Raw genomic sequence first — 22,547 nt, forward strand, 5'->3', positions numbered from 1 at the left:
CTGATGCACCAGCTGTGTCAAACTAACGTTTACTATGATCGGTTGATTGCTTCACAAGCCGTCGGAGGATATGAACCGGTTGAACGTATAACGTTTCTGATTCATTTGCAATTTAACTTCAAAGGCTAGAACCTCCTCCATGTAGGAAATTGAAAGTATTGTAATGTTAAAAATATGTCTTAGTGAATATGAGTTCTATTCAATGATAAAAAACAATAAAAAATTTAAAACAAAAATTGAATTCCCCAAACAAAACCGGTACCGCAAAGCGCTCGTAAATAATTGTTTTGACAGCTGCCCTTGAAGCGTATTTACTTGTGTGTTTGCATGGTTTGCAGTTGATTGTGCGTTCTTTTCCTCAACTCCAAGCGTTCTTGGGCCGTGGAAAACAGTTTTTCCCAACTCCAAACCGGATCGTTTTGTGCTTCCTCGTGCCAGGTGCAAAGATGCACACGCGTAGACTATGTATGGTGGTGGTGTAAATCGGCCGTCGTCAAGCGTTCGGCATACAAAGGTGAAACTAGGTTCCGCGTCGACGGCATCATCGGGCGGTTCCGTGGACGATTATGTCCTGCCACCGAATGTGAACGGCCGTTCCCGGGGCACGCTAACCGTCGGATTCGGTGACTTTTCCTCGGACGACACAAACGCACCCACGACGGTGGACACCGGTCTGCGGTGGAACAGCACGAAAGTTTACGTTAGCGTCGACCTGCAGTTGGTTTGGTGGGGACAGCAGAGTACTGCCGCCGCGACTCCGATCGCCAGCCTCCACTGGGAGCAGAGCAGTGGCAAACGAAAGCAAACCGAAACTGACCAGATCCGGTACGAGGTACGCACGAGTGCGGAACTATTCCGGCGGTATCTGAAAAGCTGCGAACCTATCCGTGTGCGGCTCATCTCGAAGCGCACCCAGAGCCTCATCGGGACGGCCAAGGTGCAGATACCGGGGCAGATAATAAATTTCCGTGACACGGTCGAACAAACAACGGCCCAGGCCTGCGGGGAAGTGCTTAGTGTACGCGGGTTCCGGCTGGGAGAACTGTCCCTCGAATTTACCCTAAGCCTTAACGCAAAGGACCGCGTCGCGACAGGCGTGCCGAGCAGTTCGAAGCCTTTGCAACCAAACGACGGAAAAGAAAACAACAAAATGTTGCGTGTCGAACAACGTCCACTTTCTGGTGTTGGTTCTTTCGGTTCTTTTCCAGTGCAGCCGAACGTCTTAAGTGTCGAAGGAAAACCCGCTCCACTTCACGAGACGTCCCAGCGACCCCTAACCGGTGGAACGAATTCCCGCAAAAAATTCAACACTCTCGACGGGGAATCGAAAAAGAAAATTCTCGACTATCTCATCGGCAAACCGCTCGACAACGATGGCCGCTCGGAGCTGTCCGCGCTCAGCGACATCCGGTCGATTTCACCGGCGGAAAGCATGCTCGAGGCGCTCGCCCGCTACGACGTCGCTCCAAAGCCCCAGAAGCAAACCTACCTCCAGGTGGTCGATTGCGTTCGCGTTCTGGTGGAGAATCTCAGACTTACCCGTGCCGGTCAGAAGGAAATCCAGCATCGATCGGGCCGCGAACTGGCCCTGCCTGCGTTCGCGGTGAAAATGAAACTTTCCCGTAATGCCACCACGACGAAGCTCAAGTTTATCTCCAACTCAATCTCGTCCGACGGCGCGGACGTTTCGTTCGAAGCGCACCCTCAAACGGCGCGCCTTTCACTTGTCGGAATGAACGACGCGGACGACGGCGAGGTGGGGTTACACTTTGAGTTCGGGATCCACCTTATGGTGGGATCGTTCCACAAGACACGGTCGTTCTTCCTTGGGTCGGCCATGGTAAGCGTACGGGAGCTGTTGGATGGTCACTTCGCTTGCCACAAGCGTTGTCCGGTTCGGTTGGCATCGGATGATATCCTGCTCGGGTCGCTTACCGTACGGATGGAGCTGGGAAGCCGTGGGCTGCACTTCGGTCCGGAACTGATCGATGCCGTGCTGGTTGACAAGGGAAACGTTACGCTGGAGAGTTCGAGCGATAGTGACAGCTCTTCGGCCACGGTCACACCGCATATCAATTTCTCGACCTATAGGAACCCGGGTTGTACCACGCAGAGACCCCTTTGCAGTGGGTCTCACAGCGAACCGATAGGTTGCCATTATCCCGGGACATTCTTACACGGATTGCGACAATGTATGTCGCACACTGGATGCCACGGGGACAACCGGAGTCCCTCAGCAGCGACGAAGGGAGACGCAAAGGAGGGTGAAGGGAAATCATCGTCCAACCAACAAACGTCCTCCTCGGCCACGAGCGGTGGAACTTCGGGAACGAACGGTGCGGGACAAGAATCAACGAACGGTGGCGACAAACCGAAAGCGATGGAAACGGATCAAACGCCTCCAGATGCGCCGGAACATCCGAAGCTACTCCACGGTTTACTCCACCTCGGGCAGTTACGCTCGAATCACATGGAGATCAGGCCAGGCGAACACTTCCTGGTGTGCCACTCGTTCTGGACGGACGACCCGTCCACGCTTACCTCGGAGCTGTGTCCCGAGGGAGGTGATTTCAACTATCTACGCTCGTTCGCTGTCCTCCCGACCAGGAGTTTCATCGAGCGTGTCCGCAACCAGCACATGCAGGTGGAACTGTGGCAGAAGCCGACGGAGGGAGGCGAAAAGCTGATCGGCGTAACGCGCCTTCCCCTGCACCAGTTCTACATCGCGTTCCGGGACGCGCAGTTGAGCGAGCATTTGTCGCACGCGAAACTTCCCGTCATCTCGATCGACGGCTGGAGCGGTGTCGGTTCCCCACTGGCCTCCGAACCGTGCGGGCAGCTACATGCCGTGCTTGCCATCGGTACCGAGAGTCAGATCGAACACTTCAAACTGTCCCGCAACCTACGGCACACATCCGGTGATGCACCACGTTCGCGGGCGGGGAACGTTCCATCGATGCCGAGTTCTCCGACGAGACGGATCTACCCACGACCCGAACACAAATCGATCCAAACAATGAGCAACTCCAATGGTGGCGGTGGTGGTGGTGGGGGTGTTTGTGGCGGAGTTGGTGGTTGTGCGAAGCCAACGCCAACCCTCGAGGTGGCCAACATGCTGTCGGCGTTTATCGAAAACCTTGCCCAACGGCTGCCAATCTCCTCGGAACGTAGTACGGCTCCGGCGAGCTACGATAATAACAACACCATAGTAGGCCATTCCGCCAACAACCATGGCGGCAGTTCTGATGGCCCGATGGACCCATCGTCCGGTTTCCTACAAGGATCACCACACTCGCAAGCGAATCGACCGCAGCTGCGCAAAACGGCCGATCTGCTTGATAACCTACAAAAGGCACTCGCCCAACGACCTTCCGCGTCCGCCTTCGATGGCATGGGTTTCGGTGGATGTGCCGCTTCACTACTCGGCGTCGCAAGCACTCCGGCCGATCAAACTCCACCGGCGGCGGCCGGTGCTGGTGGGGGCCAATCGCACGACGCTCCTACCCAGGAAGGTGCCCCACTGGCGTCTGCGAGTCAGACACAATCCACCGCACCACCACCCGTTACGATCGCGCCCGTGAAACTTTCCGAATCTACTTCCAGTGGTAAAGAATCGTCACCGGTGGCCACCGAACCGCCGGATGAGTGTAAGGTGTTTCGTGTAGCGATCGAGATCGAGCAGGCGGTCAACCTGCCGAAGCTGACCATCAGCAAGAAGTACGCCAAACGGCACAAGAACCGTAACGTGCCCGACACGCTCGAACTCGAGCCGAGTGCGTACGCCACGTTCGAGGGCTACAACCTGAAGCCGGGCCTTCCGAACACGGTAAAGTCGCACGAGGGTATCGTCTACACGACGCACGTGCTCGAGCGGAACTGTGCCCCCGCCTGGCAGAAGCGTTTCGAGGTGGTGCTGCCCGTCGATCTCATGCTGAACGTAAGTATAATTTTGAGTTGAGGAAGAACTAGAGTTGTGTAATTCAGATTCAAATTCATGAATCTGAATGATTTTTTTATGTTTTAGAGATTCATGAATCTTTAAATGAAAGGTTCATAAATGAAAATTAGCCAAAAATGGGTTGAGGGGCCCCTTTTTTTGGTCGCATGGTCCACGCCATTGAAAGAAACATGGAGATTCGAGAAAGCTCCATGAAAGATTCATGAAGATTCATTAAGGTTTCGAAAGATTCATAAACGTTTGAAGATTCGAATCCCAAAAGATTCATAAATCCATCTGACTGAATCTTAGGTGAAAGATTCATATGAATGAATCTCGCCGAAAGATTCATAAAGCACAACACTATAGAAAGAGCACAATGTAAAGAATCAATTCCATAAAGTATTTTATTAGAAAACTTTTAAAATTATGTAGTTGTAGCTTTTGGTTTTTGATTCCATAAAAATATTATTTACATCCGTTTTCGAAATATTATAAAAGACAATTGAAGCGCTGTTAAATTGACCGCTCTGTGTAGTGTTGAATGAACTTAGGAAAAAATAACTCCAAAAGTAAATCTGTTCATTCTTCTTTTACAATAACTAAAAACATTTACCAATCGCGTGTCTCGTGCAGGACGAAAAGCGGTTCATCCTAAAGGTGTGGCGTAAGGCGGCCCTCAGCGATGCACCAAAGTGTCGGTTGCTACCGGCTCCGATGGAAGACGCCGTCATCGGTTTCTGCGCCATCGATTTGAGCGTGCTACTCTCCGGTATGCCGTACATTCTCGGTTGGTACGCAATCATGGATTTTTCCGGCCGATGCAATGGGCAGATAAAGGTGAGGTCGTGCTTACTGGCGCGAATTGGTGTGGACGTTTTTTTTTTCGTGATGATTTTACTTTCCCCCGTTCACCGTAGGTTAACATCCATCCCCTGGAGGACGTGCAGGTGTACAAGACGCTGGATGAGCAGCTTAACTTCCAGATCCCACTCTCGATCGACGTCGAGTGTGGCGGTTCGGGTGGGCTGGCGGATGCGTCCAATACGTCCCTCAGCCGAGCGCTGAAGCGTAAGTTTACCGAGCTGGAGGAAATCACCGAGCGGCTAAAGGCCCGCCTGTTCGACGTGACCGGCGACGAGTGTCTCGATCTGGACGATCAGTTCGAGCGCGATCTGAACACCGAAGCGGACGAGGCGGAAGACGACGCGGAGTGGCCCGATCCGCACGGCGACATGTCGAACCAGAAGCGCAACAGCCAGTACCCGAACGGGGCCCTCACGCTGACCACCAACACGTCTTCGTACTCGATGTGTGCGTCCGCCGAGCGCCGCTCGACCCAGGAGCGGAGCCTCACCGGGTGCTCTAACCGGGCACAGACGACCAATTCCGGGTCGGGCAGTCGCAGTCAGATGTCCTCGCAGCTACAGCTGGCGGAACTGCTGCAAACGCACGACATAGACACGCTAATTAATCCGGCACTTTTGAAAAACTTACTCAATGCTTCCACCTCCGACTCGACGCCACCGTTGGGTGAGGATGGTGGGGAGGTCGTTGACGATCATGCCACCGACGCCGATATGAGCGAAGAATCGTCACTTTCCTGCAAATCATCGCTACCGGTAGATTCGGCCAATGGAAAGCCAAGGGAAGTGGGCGCAACCGTGGCTTCCGGTGATAGAGTGAAACAGATTGCGAGCGCCCTTCAGCGGACGACTCTTTCCGAATCGAACACCGGAACCGGTCGCCAGGCACCGGAAGGCGAACCGATGGCGGATAGCAACAAATAAGGAGGCGGCACTCGAGAACCGCCGCCCAGAAGCGATTTTAATTGTACAAGAAGCTATGCATTTTCATTTTAAACGTTTACTTAGTAAGTTTTTCGAAGCTAACAAATAATGCGGTTACTTAACAACCTTTTGCATAAACAAATCATAACGCTACAGAACGGCACTGCCGTACCGCAAGAATCTTTATGCAAGCATTCATTCTATTTATCTATTATCAACAACGATTTGTGTCGAGTTTGAATAAATCTTTAGCTATTATACTGTGTCTTAAAAAAAACAACGATTTTTTTTGTCTGTTAATTTAATTCAATCGAGATAAATTTATTTCCCAAACAACGAATGAAATTTTGTTTTCAAACACTAGTTTTACACAGAGAAAATGATTATGGTTTTTACATACCAGTCTCGACACAACCCCATTTTCGGGCCGTGCCAGATAACGATTTAGCAATTAATCCTGATCCATAATTTACAACGAAGGTCCCTCGCGCTTATTCGAACATCGACAGGTAGTTTTCCAGGCGGAATTTTCGCTTCAACTGCTTGTTGCTGATAAACTGTATCGCCGCGTTCGTCTTATCGTGCCGGTGATAGTACGCGCAGTGTCGAACACGCTGCCGGGTGGAAGATATTTAAAACAGATGGTCAATTTCATCGGCTATTTAATGCAAAGGATAGTTTTACCCGTCTAGGGTAAATAGTGGTTCGTAAAATACGATGTTTTCGTATTCTTAATTATTTGTATTTCGGTTCTGTAAATACGACACATTGAAATCAAATGAAATTTCTTTAGTGTCACACGCTAATTTAGTGACTTCATTATGAACTGTGTAGAGAAATAAATTTTTAATCAAAAGGATCATAAAATATATGTATCTCAAAAGAGTTTGGACATTCTGAACACCCAAACCGGATGATTAATTTGTGTTTAAAAAAAATCACTTTACTATGAACTAGGCAATTTTGTGATTTTTGATGAACATTTTTAATAACTATTAGTTTGTTGATTATTTGAAACATGTTGCGATTTACCGCTGATTTTACTTAGACGATATGTTTTAGAATTTCGTCTATGGAACTAGTAAATTAAATTTTATGATCAATGGCAATTTGTTTAACCGTTGTAATGATGAGTAATTTTTTAAAGTTAAAGAAATACTGAAATATCAAACTATTAATATTATTAAAAATTAAGCCCTTAATCCACATAAAAAAAAGTAAAACGCCAATAAAACTTACTTTAAACTCCTTCAGCGCTTCCAGCTGCTTCCGCTGGTCGGATTTATTCTTCGAGCAGCACCGCGCCTCCTCCAGCTCCCGCGCCATGCACCGCCGACAGAGGCACCGTTCGGTACGCAGGTTTTTCCAGTAGTCCACGTCCGGCCGCTCGTCGCACCGTTGGCAGCGGTCAAAGTTTTCTGTTCGGCAGATCGTTCGGGCGGCGGGCGTAATCCGAATCGTGCCACCGAACGAATGGCTTCGAATGTCTTTGCGCGTCTTAAACCGGTACGTTCCAACGCTTCAGAATGCAAGGAAGATGAAAACATTAATTTTATTCTAATACTTTTTCGTTTTCTTCCCCAACAGTTGAGCAGAAACTCACCCAGGATTCGGCAGCGAGTGGTCCTTCCGTCGCTCGTCCGTTCCGCTACCGAACGGTTTGGCGGTCTGCTTCGGTGGACGTTCCTTCCGGAGCTCGTAATCTCCCACGCCCGGACTATTGCTCACTTCCTCGAAGTTAAACCGCACGCTGGTGGCGGCCAACGGGCCATAGCCTCGCTTGCTGATCCGCTTCCGCAGCGCCGGATGTTCATCCGGTTTCGAGCCGTCGTAACCGGTTGGGTATTTTCCCGGATCGGGCTCGTTGTCGAGCAGCTTCGGTTGCCTGCGGCGCATTAGGGAGCTCATGGCCGGTCCCCGAAGTGGTACCGTTTCCCGCTCGATGCCGGAACCGAAGCAGATCCGTGCTTGCGGTGGCCTTTGGATGACATACTCGAACCCTGAGGACGAAACTGCGGTGAATGAGCGTACGGAAGGGAAGGGGAAAAAATCCTTATCAGTGGTACTTCGTTGAGGAAAAAAAATAACATAAAAAACACCGCTTCAAATTTCACACCGAAATCGTTACAGCGTCCCAGGATGAGTTGGTACTCCTTCCGAGCTTCCCGAAGGAGCAACCGGGCAAACTCGTTGACTTCAATCATCCTCACACACACAAAGGTCCGCACCGGCTGTTGCCTCGTCGAGCGACTAAATCAAACTGATACCCAACGCCGTGGAGTGCGGGTTTTTCCCCCGGGAAAACTCTATTATCCTTGCGCCGGCAAACGGGAAGAGCTTTCTTTTCAAACTCCAATCGAATACGACGCGTGCCTCCGTTTGCGGTTGGACCGGGTGGGGTGGGGAAGGGGTTAGGCAAACACATTTTCCACAAAACTTTTCCGACCCCCTAACAGTGGGGACGACACACGGAAACCCGCCCCACGTGGATTGGTTTTATGGATGTGATTTATTTCCAAACCTTAACTCGATCATACCGGAATCCTTTTTCGCTTTACAATGATATCGTTCTTCGGTGGCGTCCGGGCGGTGGAAATATGATATAGCAAGGGAGGGCAAAACCGTCACCGGGAAACCCGAAAGGACCGGGGACGAACGAAGGGCCTTAAACTTGTCGAAACCGAAGCGAACGCGATTGACAAAAATCGAACTCGACGGGACGGCTTCGATTGGCTCGTAAATTGTTCCCGTTTGTGGCGGTAGGACAAATGAATGTTGACAGATTTTCCGACCAGTTATCCCGAAGGCAAGTGGGGCTGTTGGGTGAAACCTCCCGGTCCTTCGAGTATCGAATCGAAAGGGTCAATCAAGCGACATCGATTGATACCCCTTCGATTGATTAATGGGATGCCGTTAACCGTTTAAGTCAACAAAAGGTTAGTGATATTTTCGGTTTGGAGCCGTACTTCTGAACTCTCTTGTTGTTCTTGGTATTTAAAAAAAACTGTTGAATTGATTTTTTGTATGTTTAGGCATTGCTTTTATGTTTTCTAGGACTCATACTTTAGTTTAAAATTTCTTTATAACATTGCCAAAGAATTTTAAAAATTTTCTTCATCGAACCTTCCTTTAGCTTGGTTACGAATCGCTCACTTTGATTAGTAAAAAAAACGTGTCTATTACTACATTTCTTGATGGGATTTAATATCCCATCAATTTGGCAATAAATCAATTTGAAAGTCACACTTTTTCCCAAAAGTACCACGTCACGTTTCTCGTGTTTATTTCTTCATCTAATCCACAATGTTTGATCATCGACACCCTACCGTTTTCCTCGACTCATAAACCGAATTCCAATACATATCGGTTTGGGAGGAAACAAAAGGGTAAAATAAACCATAATCACCAAACATTAGAAGCCCCGTTTATTGTAGTTTTTAACGAACTGCTTATCCAAAAAAAAAGGGAACTCTACGATAGAACGCAGGAATGTTGGTAGGCACGCGGTAGGAACAAGATATGGCTTACACTCCCTTGGAATCGTGACACCCAAAATTTATGGCTTCATAAGAAAATGTGGAGCTGGAGATTGCAACGTGGTGGAATGCTGCCGTTCAATAGCCCGGGAGGGAAGGCGAATCCTTCAATCGGTTTCGTCCAAACCGTTGCGTGACAATCGGAAACATTTCGCTCGTGGAAAACACCCCTTTGGGGCGAGGGAAATCTTCGAGGAAGATTAACGAAAAGTGGAAGGGAAAATACTTTCTACTTCTTTCCTACTTTCACGCACATGGCCGCTGGAAGGGCCAAGAGGACTTTATTTTTCATCCCCTTTCCCTTCTAACCGCTCGCTTTGGTTATCATGTTTATTGTTAAACTTGTTTTCTTATCCTTTCTTTGCCTAACGAACCCGTTTCAACAACATACAATGCACACTAGATAGAGTTTGGTGAATTTCAAAAGTGCTATGAAAGTCAAATTGGTCCTCCTTTGTAACTTATCCTTTTCGGTTACCAAAGGACGAGTGGTTAGCGGTACATTATGCTAATCAGAACTCGTCCAATTAGCTGCACATTTACCCGTAAACCTCGACGATAGTAATTTAGAACTTTATGGCACCACGGTTAAGTTGTTGATTTATGCTGTAAAACTTAGAGGATCTGCTTTCTCCACACAAAAGCACTGATTTGGCTCTACGCTTTCCAACAAATTGAAGGTTGGCTCTTGGTATGTTCGTTACCTTCCATCATTTTGATGATTAACGACACTGTATTGAGTTTTGAGATTGTTTTTACAAACTCATTCGTTCCGTATTCAAACAAATCACTTTCACTAACTAGCACCAGGCGCAAAAAAAGGACAATTTCTGCATGACTTGGCACCAGCAAGCGAACGGATAGTGTCAATCCGGTCAACTGAAAACCAAAACTAGCTCTGCCCCTTTCGACACGCCACTTGCAGCTCGGTTGAGCAACAGATTTTTCTTTGTTGCTTCGATGCGGAAAACTGGAGGAGTCATGAAAAAAGTTGACAATACTCGTAAAAGAGGCTTAGAATCGCGTAGGCTTTGAGGCGCGAGAGTGAATAAAAAAGTTCTATCGTCTGCAGCATAAAAAGGACGAAATTCTCATGGTGGGGAAGAAAAGTGGAGGAGGCCATGTGAAAAGTAAACATTGTTGCATACAAACTTACAACAAACTGTATGTGGTGCCTGTTTGTTTTGTCTATTTGTCCGCGAACGGGGAAAGTGTGGGGGAAAAGAAATCAACAAACGGTGAATGAAGTATCCCCTCGGCAGGAATGTGTCCTTTAATGTCCTTCGCCTACTTTTTGCGCACGGTGGTTCCGAAGTTTGGGCTTGCGGTGGGTCGCTTCGGTGGTTTGCGAACGCGGTTTGGAAAGGACCTCTCGTGAAACAGATGATTTTCGTTTATGAATGAATCGATAAATGGGTCCCATTGTAGACCAGTATCTGGGATAGTAATTGTGCTTGTGCTGTTTTTTTTAGATGGAGAAAACACGGTATTTTCAAGAGAACTGCAGAATAGGTTTATTTTAAGTAATATTTTTTTCATTCTACACATTTCTCCCATCTTTCAGGCAAACTGTGATTTTTCCCAAGGAAATGGTTCGGATCCGATAAAACCCATTGATCGGCATCTCTACAAAGCACACCTATGCAAATGCCCCATTGATGCAAAGAGCTAGTGATACGATGCACTCGAGTGCATCCGATTTCGGAAGCACGGCTGATATTGGAAAATTTACAAATGAAGAATACTTATACGCAGGTTCTAGTATAACTGTGCCATGCTTTAACCGTGGTTTCTATTAACACACTATTTAGCGATAGGTAGATTGTATTATATCCTGAAAAAAAATTGTATTATATTTTGATTGTATTATATTGAATAAAAACATTTTTTGTAACGGTTTTTGACGCATTATTTGAAAAGTCGAGAAACTTCGCCGAGCTGTCATAAATGACACAAATGACACTCGGTCGCCTTTGTGTATGTATTAATGTGTATCCGATACATGTCCGTACAAGGAATGGGATGTGTTGGTGCACGGCATACGAAGGTGTTCGTGACCCAGTTGATTCTGTCAAACCCCTCGGTCCTCGCAAGAGCCGTCAGTTCTAAATTTACCATTTTGAAGACAGTGTGCGGTGTGATTATGTGTTGCGGCTATAAAATGAAAATGGTCTCTCGGAATAAAATTGCACATGGCGGCCGTAAAACATCATGGAATAGGCGCTCCGTAGGAAAGCGACAGAAAACAGGTAAAAACCGGGTGGCATCGGGCTGGTTTTTACTGCTAAATGCATCGGAACGGCAGGCGAGCGAGCAGCCGCTGGAGTTGAGTGCAATTTCGTCCGGAATTATGGTGAAAATACAGTTGGAAAATTTTTCATTACGGCCACCGACCGCGTGTCGGCCATCGACGCTCGCTCGTCGCCTTCGGTAGGCGACTGACTGCGCGTTGTGTGTACACGTCTGTGCGAAGTGCTACCGTGTGGAATTTCGTTGTATGCGTTTTAAGTGTTTGTTCAGAAGGCATATTTTATGAAAGACTTTTTTTTCGACGAAGTAAATCACATTTTTAGTGGTAATTCGTAAATCGAACGAACTATGTTATGTGCATTTTCGCACCGAATGTGGCAGGCATTTCCATGAATGTTCTCCTAATGCATGTCGGAAGATCGTTTGTACATTTCTGGAAAGAATTTATGAAATTTCCAATGAACCGCATATCTATGCAAAACTAAAGTGAAGGCGATGTCGATTATCAAAGCTGGCATCTTTTCCAAGCACAATGGTGTGTGGAACCGAAGGCTATTGTGATTGCATTATGTGTAACATTAACTAGATCATCTTTATATCCCGACCGTTCATTAAATTGAAGTGGGATGAAATAGGTTATCAATGCTCGACTAGTAATGATATGTCTAGTGCATAGATTTTTACAAAAAATATTTAATTAGTTCATTCGTCGCGCATGATGAAATATGACTAATCTGAGTGAAATATCCTATCGCTTGGCTTTCGGCAAATAGGTAACGGCAGTTGCAAGGTTTCCCGGCAAGCAAGATGGCACATGATTAACTAAGAATTAATGCTCCGATATACGACGTTTCTAATTTTTGTGATCATGACTCACACATCCGCGGAGCAGCGTTCGCGCATTAGCACGTTCATAAGATTAATAGTGCGATTTGGGGCACATCTATACTTTTTTTATCACATTTTGGAGAATGAAGGACTTTTTAGAAGCCACTTTTCCATATCCAGTTGATCATTAGTTGGATTTTGAAAATGTATAAGAAAAAGAAATATTCCTAAATCCTTCCGCTTCGCTATGAAAAGTAATTAATTCTGCCAGATATATCTCCTGGGCAGATTTTTACCTCCCGGCCATCGTGTGCCACTTCGTTTTCTCGTTCATCATGACGCGGGACGCGAATTCTATATTTTCATGATGCGAAAAAAAGGGAAGCAAACGCCAGTCAAATCATTGACCTCTCCTGCGTCGAGTTACGCCGCGTTGCTGCAGTCTGCGACTCACTTTCTACGTTCGGATTTTCAACACTTTCCTTGTCAGACGTGTGTAAAAGGCCGGGCATATTTCACAGGCTGAAAATGATACCGATGGTACGAAACAATATCAATTTAGTGAATTCATAATTTTATGAATATTCAAATGAAAACTATTCATAATAAATGTAAGAAATACGTCAAACTATTACTTGGAGATCGAGATGGTTCTTCACAATAGTAAAAAGTGCTAAGATTTCGATAGTCGAACTAACAATGGATATTTCGTTTCTGTTTTCCAGATATTTTTCATCAGTTTCATCCTCCTTAGAAGGAGGTTGTGACAAACGGCCTGCTTGGATGCTAAGCGAATTGAGTCTGTACCAAGTACATCAGCTTATCGTCAGTTCGGTCGAAGCCGAAATACCTGCAAAAGCCTTACGACTGGCCTTAGAAATCAGTGTGGCTCGTCTGCGAGACATACGAAAATCAACCAACAGTCAATTGTTCTTGCCGTTTGCGCTGCTACATTCACTCTTTAACAAGGGTCACACATTGGCACGTTTTCTAACGAAGGAAAAGGAAATTTCCTTGAAGCGTGAATACGCAACTGCTGCAACCACGGCGAGTATTTTGATTCAGCTAGAGATTTAGTCCACTGGACACACACCCTCCTGGTCAGGATGACCACCACACGCGAGGATGTGTTACTGCAAATGGGCGAGGTGCGGTTCAAGAAGGGCGATGGTACGTTGTACGTCATGAATGAGCGGATTGCTTGGATCGCCGAACATCGCGACACAGTGGCTGTGTCGCATCGCTTTCAGGACATAAAGAGTATGTATAGAATTTATTTACCCTACGTTTGTAGCATATCCCTTATGAAAATCTTCATTTTTAGTGCAAAAAATTTCACCCGAGGGCAAACCGAAAGTGCAACTGCAGGTCGTACTGCACGATGGCAACAGTTCCACGTTCCACTTTGTCAATCGCCTAGGCCCACCGGCACAAATGGCCGACAGGGATAAGGTGAAGGAACTGCTACAACAGCTACTGCCCAATTTTCGTCGCAAGATCGATAAAGAGCTCGAAGAGAAGAACAGAATTTTGACGGAAAATCCGTCTTTGCTGCAGCTCTACAAAGACTTGGTTATCACGCAGGTGCTTACGAGCGAAGAGTTCTGGGCACGGCATGCCAAGGATTACCTAAACAAAGAGCAAACGGTCAAGCAGGACATCGGTGTATCCGGTGCGTTTCTGGCCGACATCAAACCCCAGACGGACGGCTGCAATGGCCTTCGCTACAATCTCACAGCCGACATCATCGAGTGCATCTTCAAGACGTACCCGGCGGTGAAGCGGAAACATACCGAGCACGTCCCGGCCAAGATGACCGAGGCCGAGTTCTGGACGAAGTTTTTTCAATCGCACTACTTCCACCGCGATCGGTTGGTCGTCGGCACCAAAGATATCTTCACCGAGTGCGGCAAGATCGATGACCAGCAGCTGCGGGTGGCGGTACAGGAGAATCTCGGCGATCCGCTGCTGGACATTCGGGCGTTCGAGGACAGTACGCTCGAGGAGGGCTTTTGCAGTTCGTCCACCGCCAAGCAGCAGACAGTTAACAGTGGCAACATCGTGCACCAGAGCATGATCAAGCGGTTCAATCAACACTCGTTTTCGGTGCTAAAAACGTGCACCGACGTGAAGACGCTGAACCTTGGCATAGGGTCGATTCTTTCGGCCACCCCGGGGGCAAATGACACGGCCAACGGTGGCAGTACCGCCAATGGGAAGGATAAGCTACTCAACAACAACAGTCTCACGGACAGTGGCAGCAACAATAACAACAATGTGATGAATGGGTTAAACAAGAAGGACAAAACGGCGTCCAACCATCACCTCGCGAACGGTGGTACCGCCGACCACGGTAGAAGCAATGGAACGACCGCTTCGAACGGCGGTGCCGCGTCCGGTGGAGTTTTTGTCGAACCAACGATTAAACGGGCTCGCATTCAGGCGAAAATTACCTACGACGATCTGGAGGGCGATGACGACGAACAGCAACGGGTTAAGCAGCTTAATCTCACGAAAATCGAACGCTACCTTCACGGTCCGGTTCCGGCCGCGGGCGGTGGCGGTGGTGCCTTGGGTCATGATTCGATGCAGTCGGGAAAGGAATCAGGAGTAGGACTGCATGATTTCGATACGACCAATTCGATGATACTGGAGGCGGCAAACGGTTCGTGGGCCAATCGAACGCCGCACAAGCTGTTGGTCAGCCCGGCAGCGGCCGTCAGTGCACTCGGCGATCTCAGCCCGGGTGGTGCACTCATGCGTGGTTTCCAGGAACAAAGTCTTGCCCGTAAGTTAAACTGTAATTTGTCCCTTTTATTTTTCTGTTTAGTCTTTATATTGTTAAATCCTTGTTCCAATGTGTTCAATTGCAACTATGCTTTCTGGTTGCGGTTGGTCAACGACAAGGTACAGCATACTTCAATTTCCACGCGAACCGGATTCAAGTTCCAATAAGTTGGAACCATGCCGGCAATTCGTACTTTAAACAGACAAATCACAAACTGAAGACATTTATACTAAGAGCGAAAATTGTGTGCAATCGTCACCACAAGAGGGCTTGTGCATAGGCCAATTAATTTTCCATCCACTGCAATGTGCTTATATTAACTGTTTCTTCCTGCTTCCCATAGAACTTGTGCCTCCGGATATCGAAAAAGAAGTGCGCAATCTCTACCTGTCGCTGCTCGAGCTGCTGAAGGAGTTCTGGAAGTGTTTCCCACCGACGACACCGCAGCTCGAGTCCGAGGCGACCCGCATGCATGATATACTGCAACGCTTCGCGATGGTGAAGCTGAAGCCTTTCGAGGTACGTATACGCGTCAACATATTCTGTCAAACGTTATTTATAACAACCGTTTTTTTACCGTGTTATCTTGTCCAGGATCGTGCCATGAGAGAACTGTTGCCGTTGGGTTCCTCGCTAACGCAGCATTTAAATCAGCTCCTCCAGTCGGCCGACCGGAAGTACGCGATCTGGCAGGAGCGGCAACGTCGTGCGCACAGGTAGCATTCATTTCCATCGTCCTCCTCAACCTGCTCCGCCTTTTCCCGGTAGTGTAACCCCCCCTGCGTCGGTTATCGTCAGTGCCGTTGCCGTTATTTCATCATCCTATTTGTGAACCAACAAAACCCGCGTGTCATCCCGCAGTATTGCAATTCGGTTCTCATGACACACCCCAAACCAACCGCCAATATCCATCTATTGTTCTCGGCCACATTATTATGTGCTTCCCTAAAGAATTAACACAAAAAAAAACACACAATTCCATACTCTCTGTAGCGCGAGAACGTTTGATGGAGAGTATCTTGAACCGTATGTAACTCTGCTGTATTCCACGGCTTCATGAAGGGTTTTTGGTTCCGAAAGGAAAGCGATGAAGTGAGCAGGCTAATTCATTCCCAATGTCGAGTAGACTAAACTGAATGTTAGAATACAAAATTATGTTTTAAATTGTCAACTTTTTTCATAGTTTTGTTCAATTTGTCTTTGGATTATTTCTTTTTTGTATCGGCTGTTATTGACATTGTTTGTAATATGATTCTGTTGGTCGTGTTGGGGGGAAAAACAGTGTAAGGAGATGCGCGAGTACGAAAATCCATCGAGATCTTTTTTTTTCTACTGGTTTCTACCAGCGCATGTTGGAAAAGATCGATCAGTTAGATTAAAGTGTGGGGTATTGAGATAGTATTATCATTACACATGCGAAGCTACCAACGAAAGTAGAGTGTCGGGAATGATGTGTTAAGGTTAATGTTTATTTTGCTAAAAACAAAAAATCAACAGAATCAGAAAGCAGAGGAAGGTTAGCGAGCATCACACAACTTGGCGAATCCTTATCATCTCGAAAACAGATTCATATCATCGTTCAATTGATCTGATCATTTTCATCACCATTTACACGCGAGAAGTGTTCGTAGGATGATGCCATGGGGTGGTACGCAGCACGCCCTGAAACATGAATATGACTGAACTGCCTAAGGAATACATTTCAAAATACATAGTACCCCCCCCCAAAAATGTGCTTGGTGACAATTTGAAGAACTGTACCGATCACGCAATGGATTCAATCCTGATCGAAGTGTGCGTAGCAAGTTTAAATAAAAAGAAAAATCTAAATGTAGAAATAAAACTCGCTTTGTTTGTTCAAGTTATTAGCCTCGTAGCTGCGATAAGAGCGAATACTGGAAGGCAGCCCTCTGTAAGAGATGTGGTGCGAACTATGAATGCAACTGGTTGAGCAAAAAGGCAATCCGTAAAAAGCCAAAACTCCAAAAGTGTAACGAATTAGCATATGCTGTGGCTAGTGTTACTGAAAAAATGCAGATAAAAATCAAACGATAATGATAGGCTATCCATAAACACAGAGAAGAAGCAAAACTTGGAATTCCGTGAGGCTTTTGATAGATATCATCAGACCCACCAATTAGAGAGAGAGAGCAAAACGTGTCGCAGAAGAAGACTCCAAGAAGTGATTGTGAAGCATGTAGAATTCATGGATAGAATGGAGTGAGCACAAATCAAGAATATAGAAACCAAGTTCGACATCAAACAATAGTAATAAACCAGACGGGAAATTAACATGGCGATCAGCAAAAGGACAACGAAAGTGTTCCAAAGCTGACGATTGGAGTAAACGGTGCATGGTGGAGTTTTGATAGATGTTAGGATTGGAACATTCAGAAGACAATACGTTTGTCTCATGTGGAAGAGTTGTGAGATGGAAATAAAGTATAATTCGTAAATTTAAACACAAAGTTTTTATAATATTTAATGCAATAAGCATCCGAAAATCTTGAAATTATTTTGTCGAAAAAGAAACATATTTACATTGTCGTAAACGATCGTTTCGAAACCAAGTAACCGAGGTTACTGGGACGAAGTAATGCTTGTAATTAAGTTTAGCTTTGTCTAGGGACCCTGGGCACTATATTGCACCAAAAATTGGTTAAAAACATTGGAGCGCTCTATCGCTCTAATCGAACGATAATATAAACTCATCAACTACAACCAAATAGATGATCCCACTTGGATATTACCTTAACGAACTAAACAAAACGCTCGCCAAGCTATATGTGATTGTAATTCATGGTTAAGTACAATGAAAGTGCTCCATACGAATTAAAAACTTGTTGTAAGACCAATTCTCACTGGTGAGCCAAATTAATAACAATGTTAAGAGACAACTTCACTCGCGTACCTGCAACAACTAGCAATTTCAACAGCGGTAACCGTCAATTTGTGTACTAGTCAAAACCAAGATAAAGATACATAAAAAGAAACGGTGTATTCTGCCCTTCTGAAGCAAGAGCCGCTTTGATGCAGACACCCTGAAACCAAGAAGCGAAAACGGTCGATCTAGTCCGGTTGAACGTCTACGTATGTAGGTTTGGTTGAACGGATGACGGTTAAATCAACTTAGTTATGGTACTAATTCAACTCAAATCATTGTGAGTCGATTCAAACAGTTGAAGATCCAGTTAAAATCGAATCAAATCGAGTCCTAAACCAATCAAATCTGATTCGAATCCTAATCGAAACAAATCTTTAGAATCTGTCAGCTGGGATTCGAATCTTTGGAATCCGTCTAGGGATCGAATCTTCGAATCTTCCGAATCCCGATTCTGCCAACACTATTTTGTCAAAATACCAGTCTTTTGTGTACACTCGAGCTGATTGGTCGTTTTAACGGCGTCTTCGACGGAAGCGCGAAACGGAACGGTGGAGTGAAAAGGCAGAATTTAGCAGCAAGGAAAAACGGTACGTATCTGTGGAGTGCAATTGTGATCCGGGTAACAATAGACGAATTGTTTCCTGGGCGGAACAACTGCTCGGTTGCTACTGCTGCGAAGTCGAATCTGAGGTTTCCCGTGCTTGGTTTGTGACCGACGAAACCGTGTGTGTGGTGGCTGCTTGGAACCTTTCTTCGAAGAAGCTTTTTGCAGCCCATCGCGGGGCATCATCTCGCCCTTTTCTAAAGGGACCGCTTGATCGCTCGGCGACAACTGTTGGCAGGCTAATATGGAACGCTCTTCCATACTACCGCCAGCACTCGGTGGTGCCAATCTGTCCACACCTAGCGCAATTACCGGGCGGCCGTTATGAAAAACGTAGAGCGGTTCGCAGTGAAAACGGAAGCGAAGGAACCCCATCAAATTCCTCCCGGATCGGGATGTGAAAAAGAATATCATCGGAGCAATAATCGGCGAGTGAGCGCGGTGCGTGTGTGCTATATGGGAAGAAGAGAACGCACGCGAAAGAATGCTGCGCGTGCACGCGAGTAAGCGTGTGCGATGTTGACACGAAAAAGCGAGAGTGAAAATCGGAACATATTTTTGGTGTTGCTGCTGCCGCTGCTGCTGCTGCTGCTACTTCTGCCGTGTTTTTCGGGCTAAATATAAGGCACGGATCTCGCGTGTGACCACCGTTTTCCGACTCGCTGTGGCTAGGCCGACGTGTAGAAGAAAAGCAAGAAAAGAGGTGATTGTGTTCCCGGCTCAGCGCTTCGGCTGGTGGTGCCAGCTACAGCTTTGATGGGGAGAAGTTTTCGACCAGCGAAGGGAAAAGTGCGTTGAATCACATTACAGCGCGAGTATTGTGTGCGGGGGGTGGTGGTGGTCTGCCTTCTCCCGCTTCGATATGTGTGGAATCTTGTTCCCTTTTTTTTCTACCGTCCGAAATTCGTGGGATGTTGGAAAATTCCATCGGCGTATGTGAAATGTGCAGTAAAGTATGTGCCAGCAGAGTTCGGCGGTTACTTGGATGAGAATGTAAATTTCCACCATACACAACTGTGCTGAACCGCCCTAGCAATGGGCGAGTCGATCGCATTGAGAAAGTCTTTCTCGGGCCATTTGTGTGCCATATTTTACGATATTTTCATTTGTTTTCCGTCACGACCAAAGTGTCTGATTCAGTATGCCTGTCTCTTGCTCTCCGACTCTCTTTCTCCGCGCTTTTCCAACGGTGACTCCACCTCTCTGCGTGTGTCGCCGTTTTAATTAAACAAACTCAATCATTTTTCCATCTCTCGGTAATGATCTCAGTGTGGAAAATTTGGTCCAGGGCAGGGTCGTTGGTGCAGAGTGATATCAAGTGAAGGACAACTACTCGCTGGAGCTGGAAGCTGGCTGACAATTAGGCAAAGGTTCCTTCTTCCGGAACACTAAAGGCTGGAGACTTTTGCTTTCTGGTTTGCTAAGGATGGATGAAAGTAGCAAACCACTTCAATATCCAACGTAACTGAGGATTCTTCTGTCTGTTCTTCAGGCCCCTGGATGGCATCGACATGAAACTCTCCCACGCATCCTGTAGGTCCTGGTTTCTTATCATCCTGGTAGTAGGGAATTATGAGCATTTTGGACGGAGATTCGATAGCTCCAAGAAAACAAAAACAAATTTAGAAACGCACATCTAAACCTTTCGGTGTCAGGGGCTAGAGGAAAATCAACTGATGCTTTGATGATTAGATTTTCCTTAGTGCTTTGCATTCATTCTTCCATTTGGGAACCTGTTTGTCTAATTCTTTCCGTCGCAAACGATATCATCTTCATGTCGCGGCTTATGATTTTTTTATTTTGCTCCGAATGTTGGAACCGCAAACACCGGGAATGAGAATACGGTAGACCCCTGAAGTGAGAATGTAATCGTGGAAAAGCGCTCACCATCCACGCGGGGAGAGAAAGCATTCCGGAAAAGCGAGCGCGAGAAAGTGCTTGAGATATTTCAGCAGCGGGTATGATGTGTGTTGGTGTGTATATGTGTGTGCGTATAAAGCTGACGGTCCATCCTCCGGGTGAAAAATGATCTGTTGAAGAAAAATTGGCCAAAATAAAAAAAAAAGAATGAAAAAGGTGGAACAGTGCGAACAGTGTAAACTTATGCCGGAAGGTGGTAGCAAAGTAGAGATGCTAACGAAAAAATTACCTGTGCATTGTGATGCTGTGATCTGAAGGATGCAGTTTGCTCGTCCAGATCGAAAAAGTGTTTTCATGTGCCATTTTCATTGTCCGCTGATTTGAGTTTTTCCATAGAGTGCTTTGAAAATCTAGGTGAATGGAATAAGACGAGGATTCACCGTATCTGTCCCGGTCAAAGAAGGCTCTGACACCGTTTTTTTCCTCTATCGTGCTTTACCTTAATTCACCTTTTTTGTTGTTGTTTTTCCACAGACACAGCCGACCGGAGACATCCGACCTGCTGTGAGGCTTGAAAGGAGATTACCGGGCCATAGAAAAAAAGCTAGCAACCTCCGACGAAAGGAAAACCGCGACGAGCAGCTGGCACAAAGTGGGTTGAACCGAACGATATCGACACAACAAGGGCAGCAGAAGCCACCGAGGTGTGCATCATCCTGCCGCCAACGATATCACACGGTTATCGGAGATCGTGGACAAATGTATGCGACGTCTTGAAGAAAACGCCGTCGCTTCGGAAAAGACTTTCGCTACTGCAGCCTCCGGGCACCTTCTCCGACCAATACCAGCTGCTGGACACTGCACGGATTGATTGTTTTCCGGAACGTCCTCCCTCGAAGCTAGAATTACGAGCAAATCAGAGAGCCGGTTCGTTTTTTTTTAACGAAGAGCAGGGGAAGAAAAGTGGAAAGTAGCGCATCGGTCAGTGAAACGGAAAATGGAACGAAAGGTTGCTTGTTTTCTTTCACCCCGCAGCTGCAGCAGCATCCCGCCAGCGGTGGTGGTTGTGGTTTTGGTGGCGAAAGCGAAAAGCCACGAGTGAGCAGTGAGCCACAGATCGACGCCGGCATCCGTCATTTACGACGTGTGGCCTTTTTTCCGCGGGGAAGAAGTGTGAAAGGTTCGATTATCTCCGTGTGCCAGGGACAATCCCGGGAAAACCAATACGACGATAGTGATAACACGACAAACTTCTCAAAAAGCATTTGCGATTGAATCTCGTCCGGTGAAGGTGTGCGGAATAGGTGGGAAAAGTGCAAAGAAACGCGTCGTTTGTCCATCCTAGAGAGGGCAAACAGGTGTGCCAAGTGTGTGCGTTTTCTAGTGTGGGTTGATTCGTGTTCGAGTGCGTTCGTGACCACTTTCCGCTCAACAACCCACGCCCCCAAAATGTCCAGCTGGGCGCAACGGATGCACCGGCGGGCGGCAACCTTCGGCAGCGTGGTGACGTCCTGCGGGCACCCCGGTACCCCCTACCCGCACCGGCTCGAGAAGGTCAAGTTCGGGGTGCCGCTGGAGGAGGTGTGCAAGAATGACATTCCCGGCCCGCTGCTGGTGCTGATACTGAAGCTGAACAAGGAGGCCCCGTTCCGGAAGGACGTGTTCCGGGCGCCGGGCAACCAGGGCGCCATGAAGAAGCTGATCCACTTCCTCCAGCAGGGCCGGCTGGTCAACGTGGACAACTACTCGGTCTATACCATCGCGAGCGTACTGAAGAAGTTCCTCCGCAAGATCCCGGGCGGCGTGTTTGGGCGCGATGGCGAGGCGGAACTGTTCCAGATCGTTGATCTGGTGGACGAGGTGCAGCAGCAGGAGAAAATCCACAAGTGAGTGCCAGCAAACGGCGATCCAAACGATATGATTTTTTCCAATCTCCACATATTTGTTAAATTTGGATGTCTTCATCTTATGACAAAGATCAAAGGTGGAATGCGCTACATTATGAAGTACAGACAAATTCTTTCCTAATGGAAATGGATTAGCCGTTAAATGGATGTTTTCGACCATCAG

General features: G+C 47.0%; 4 protein-coding genes across 4 annotated transcripts in view; 3 read left to right on the forward strand and 1 right to left on the reverse strand.

The window, feature by feature from the left end:
- Positions 1-392: 392 nt before the first annotated feature.
- On the forward strand, positions 393-5,872 carry LOC131286540 (uncharacterized). Its single transcript, XM_058315502.1, has 3 exons — positions 393-3,937; positions 4,574-4,777; positions 4,858-5,872. Exons 1-3 carry the CDS (start codon positions 464-466, stop codon positions 5,725-5,727), a joined length of 4,548 nt encoding a protein of 1,515 aa, XP_058171485.1. The 5' UTR covers positions 393-463; the 3' UTR covers positions 5,728-5,872.
- Positions 5,873-6,218: 346 nt separating this feature from the next.
- LOC131285743 (uncharacterized) lies at positions 6,219-7,931 on the reverse strand. The gene is made up of 4 exons (XM_058314600.1): positions 7,844-7,931; positions 7,331-7,727; positions 6,967-7,246; positions 6,219-6,341 (listed from the first exon to the last, which is right to left on the reverse strand). The coding sequence occupies exons 1-4, from the start codon at positions 7,929-7,931 to the stop codon at positions 6,219-6,221; spliced, it is 888 nt and encodes a 295-aa protein (XP_058170583.1).
- Positions 7,932-11,454: 3,523 nt separating this feature from the next.
- On the forward strand, positions 11,455-16,089 carry LOC131290042 (general transcription factor IIH subunit 1). The gene is made up of 5 exons (XM_058319423.1): positions 11,455-11,512; positions 13,067-13,601; positions 13,666-15,129; positions 15,473-15,648; positions 15,724-16,089. The coding sequence occupies exons 2-5, from the start codon at positions 13,448-13,450 to the stop codon at positions 15,847-15,849; spliced, it is 1,920 nt and encodes a 639-aa protein (XP_058175406.1). The 5' UTR covers positions 11,455-11,512; positions 13,067-13,447; the 3' UTR covers positions 15,850-16,089.
- A 5,837-nt stretch (positions 16,090-21,926) lies between these two features.
- Positions 21,927-22,547, forward strand: part of LOC131285744 (uncharacterized) — a 33,678-nt gene continuing 33,057 nt past the window's right edge. Inside the window, exon 1 of the mRNA XM_058314601.1 lies at positions 21,927-22,363. Within this exon, the coding sequence (XP_058170584.1) occupies positions 21,927-22,363 (437 nt within the window). The remainder of the gene's footprint in view (positions 22,364-22,547) is intronic.

This window comes from Anopheles ziemanni, chromosome 3, assembly GCF_943734765.1.
Source record: "Anopheles ziemanni chromosome 3, idAnoZiCoDA_A2_x.2, whole genome shotgun sequence".
NCBI classification, from domain to species: domain Eukaryota; kingdom Metazoa; phylum Arthropoda; class Insecta; order Diptera; family Culicidae; genus Anopheles; species Anopheles ziemanni.

Coding starts and splice junctions, on each gene's coding strand:
- LOC131286540 (XM_058315502.1), top strand. CDS start 464: ATGTATGGTGGTGGTGTAAATCGGCCGTCGTCAAGCGTTCGGCATACA. Junction 3,938..4,573: donor CCGTCGATCTCATGCTGAAC/GTAAGTATAATT, acceptor TGTCTCGTGCAG/GACGAAAAGCGGTTCATCCT. Junction 4,778..4,857: donor GATGCAATGGGCAGATAAAG/GTGAGGTCGTGC, acceptor CGTTCACCGTAG/GTTAACATCCATCCCCTGGA.
- LOC131290042 (XM_058319423.1), top strand. CDS start 13,448: ATGACCACCACACGCGAGGATGTGTTACTGCAAATGGGCGAGGTGCGG. Junction 13,602..13,665: donor TCGCTTTCAGGACATAAAGA/GTATGTATAGAA, acceptor CTTCATTTTTAG/TGCAAAAAATTTCACCCGAG. Junction 15,649..15,723: donor TGAAGCTGAAGCCTTTCGAG/GTACGTATACGC, acceptor TATCTTGTCCAG/GATCGTGCCATGAGAGAACT.
- LOC131285743 (XM_058314600.1), bottom strand. CDS start 7,931: ATGATTGAAGTCAACGAGTTTGCCCGGTTGCTCCTTCGGGAAGCTCGG. Junction 7,247..7,330: donor CACTCGCTGCCGAATCCTGG/GTGAGTTTCTGC, acceptor TGCATTCTGAAG/CGTTGGAACGTACCGGTTTA. Junction 6,342..6,966: donor AAGCGCTGAAGGAGTTTAAA/GTAAGTTTTATT, acceptor TCCACCCGGCAG/CGTGTTCGACACTGCGCGTA.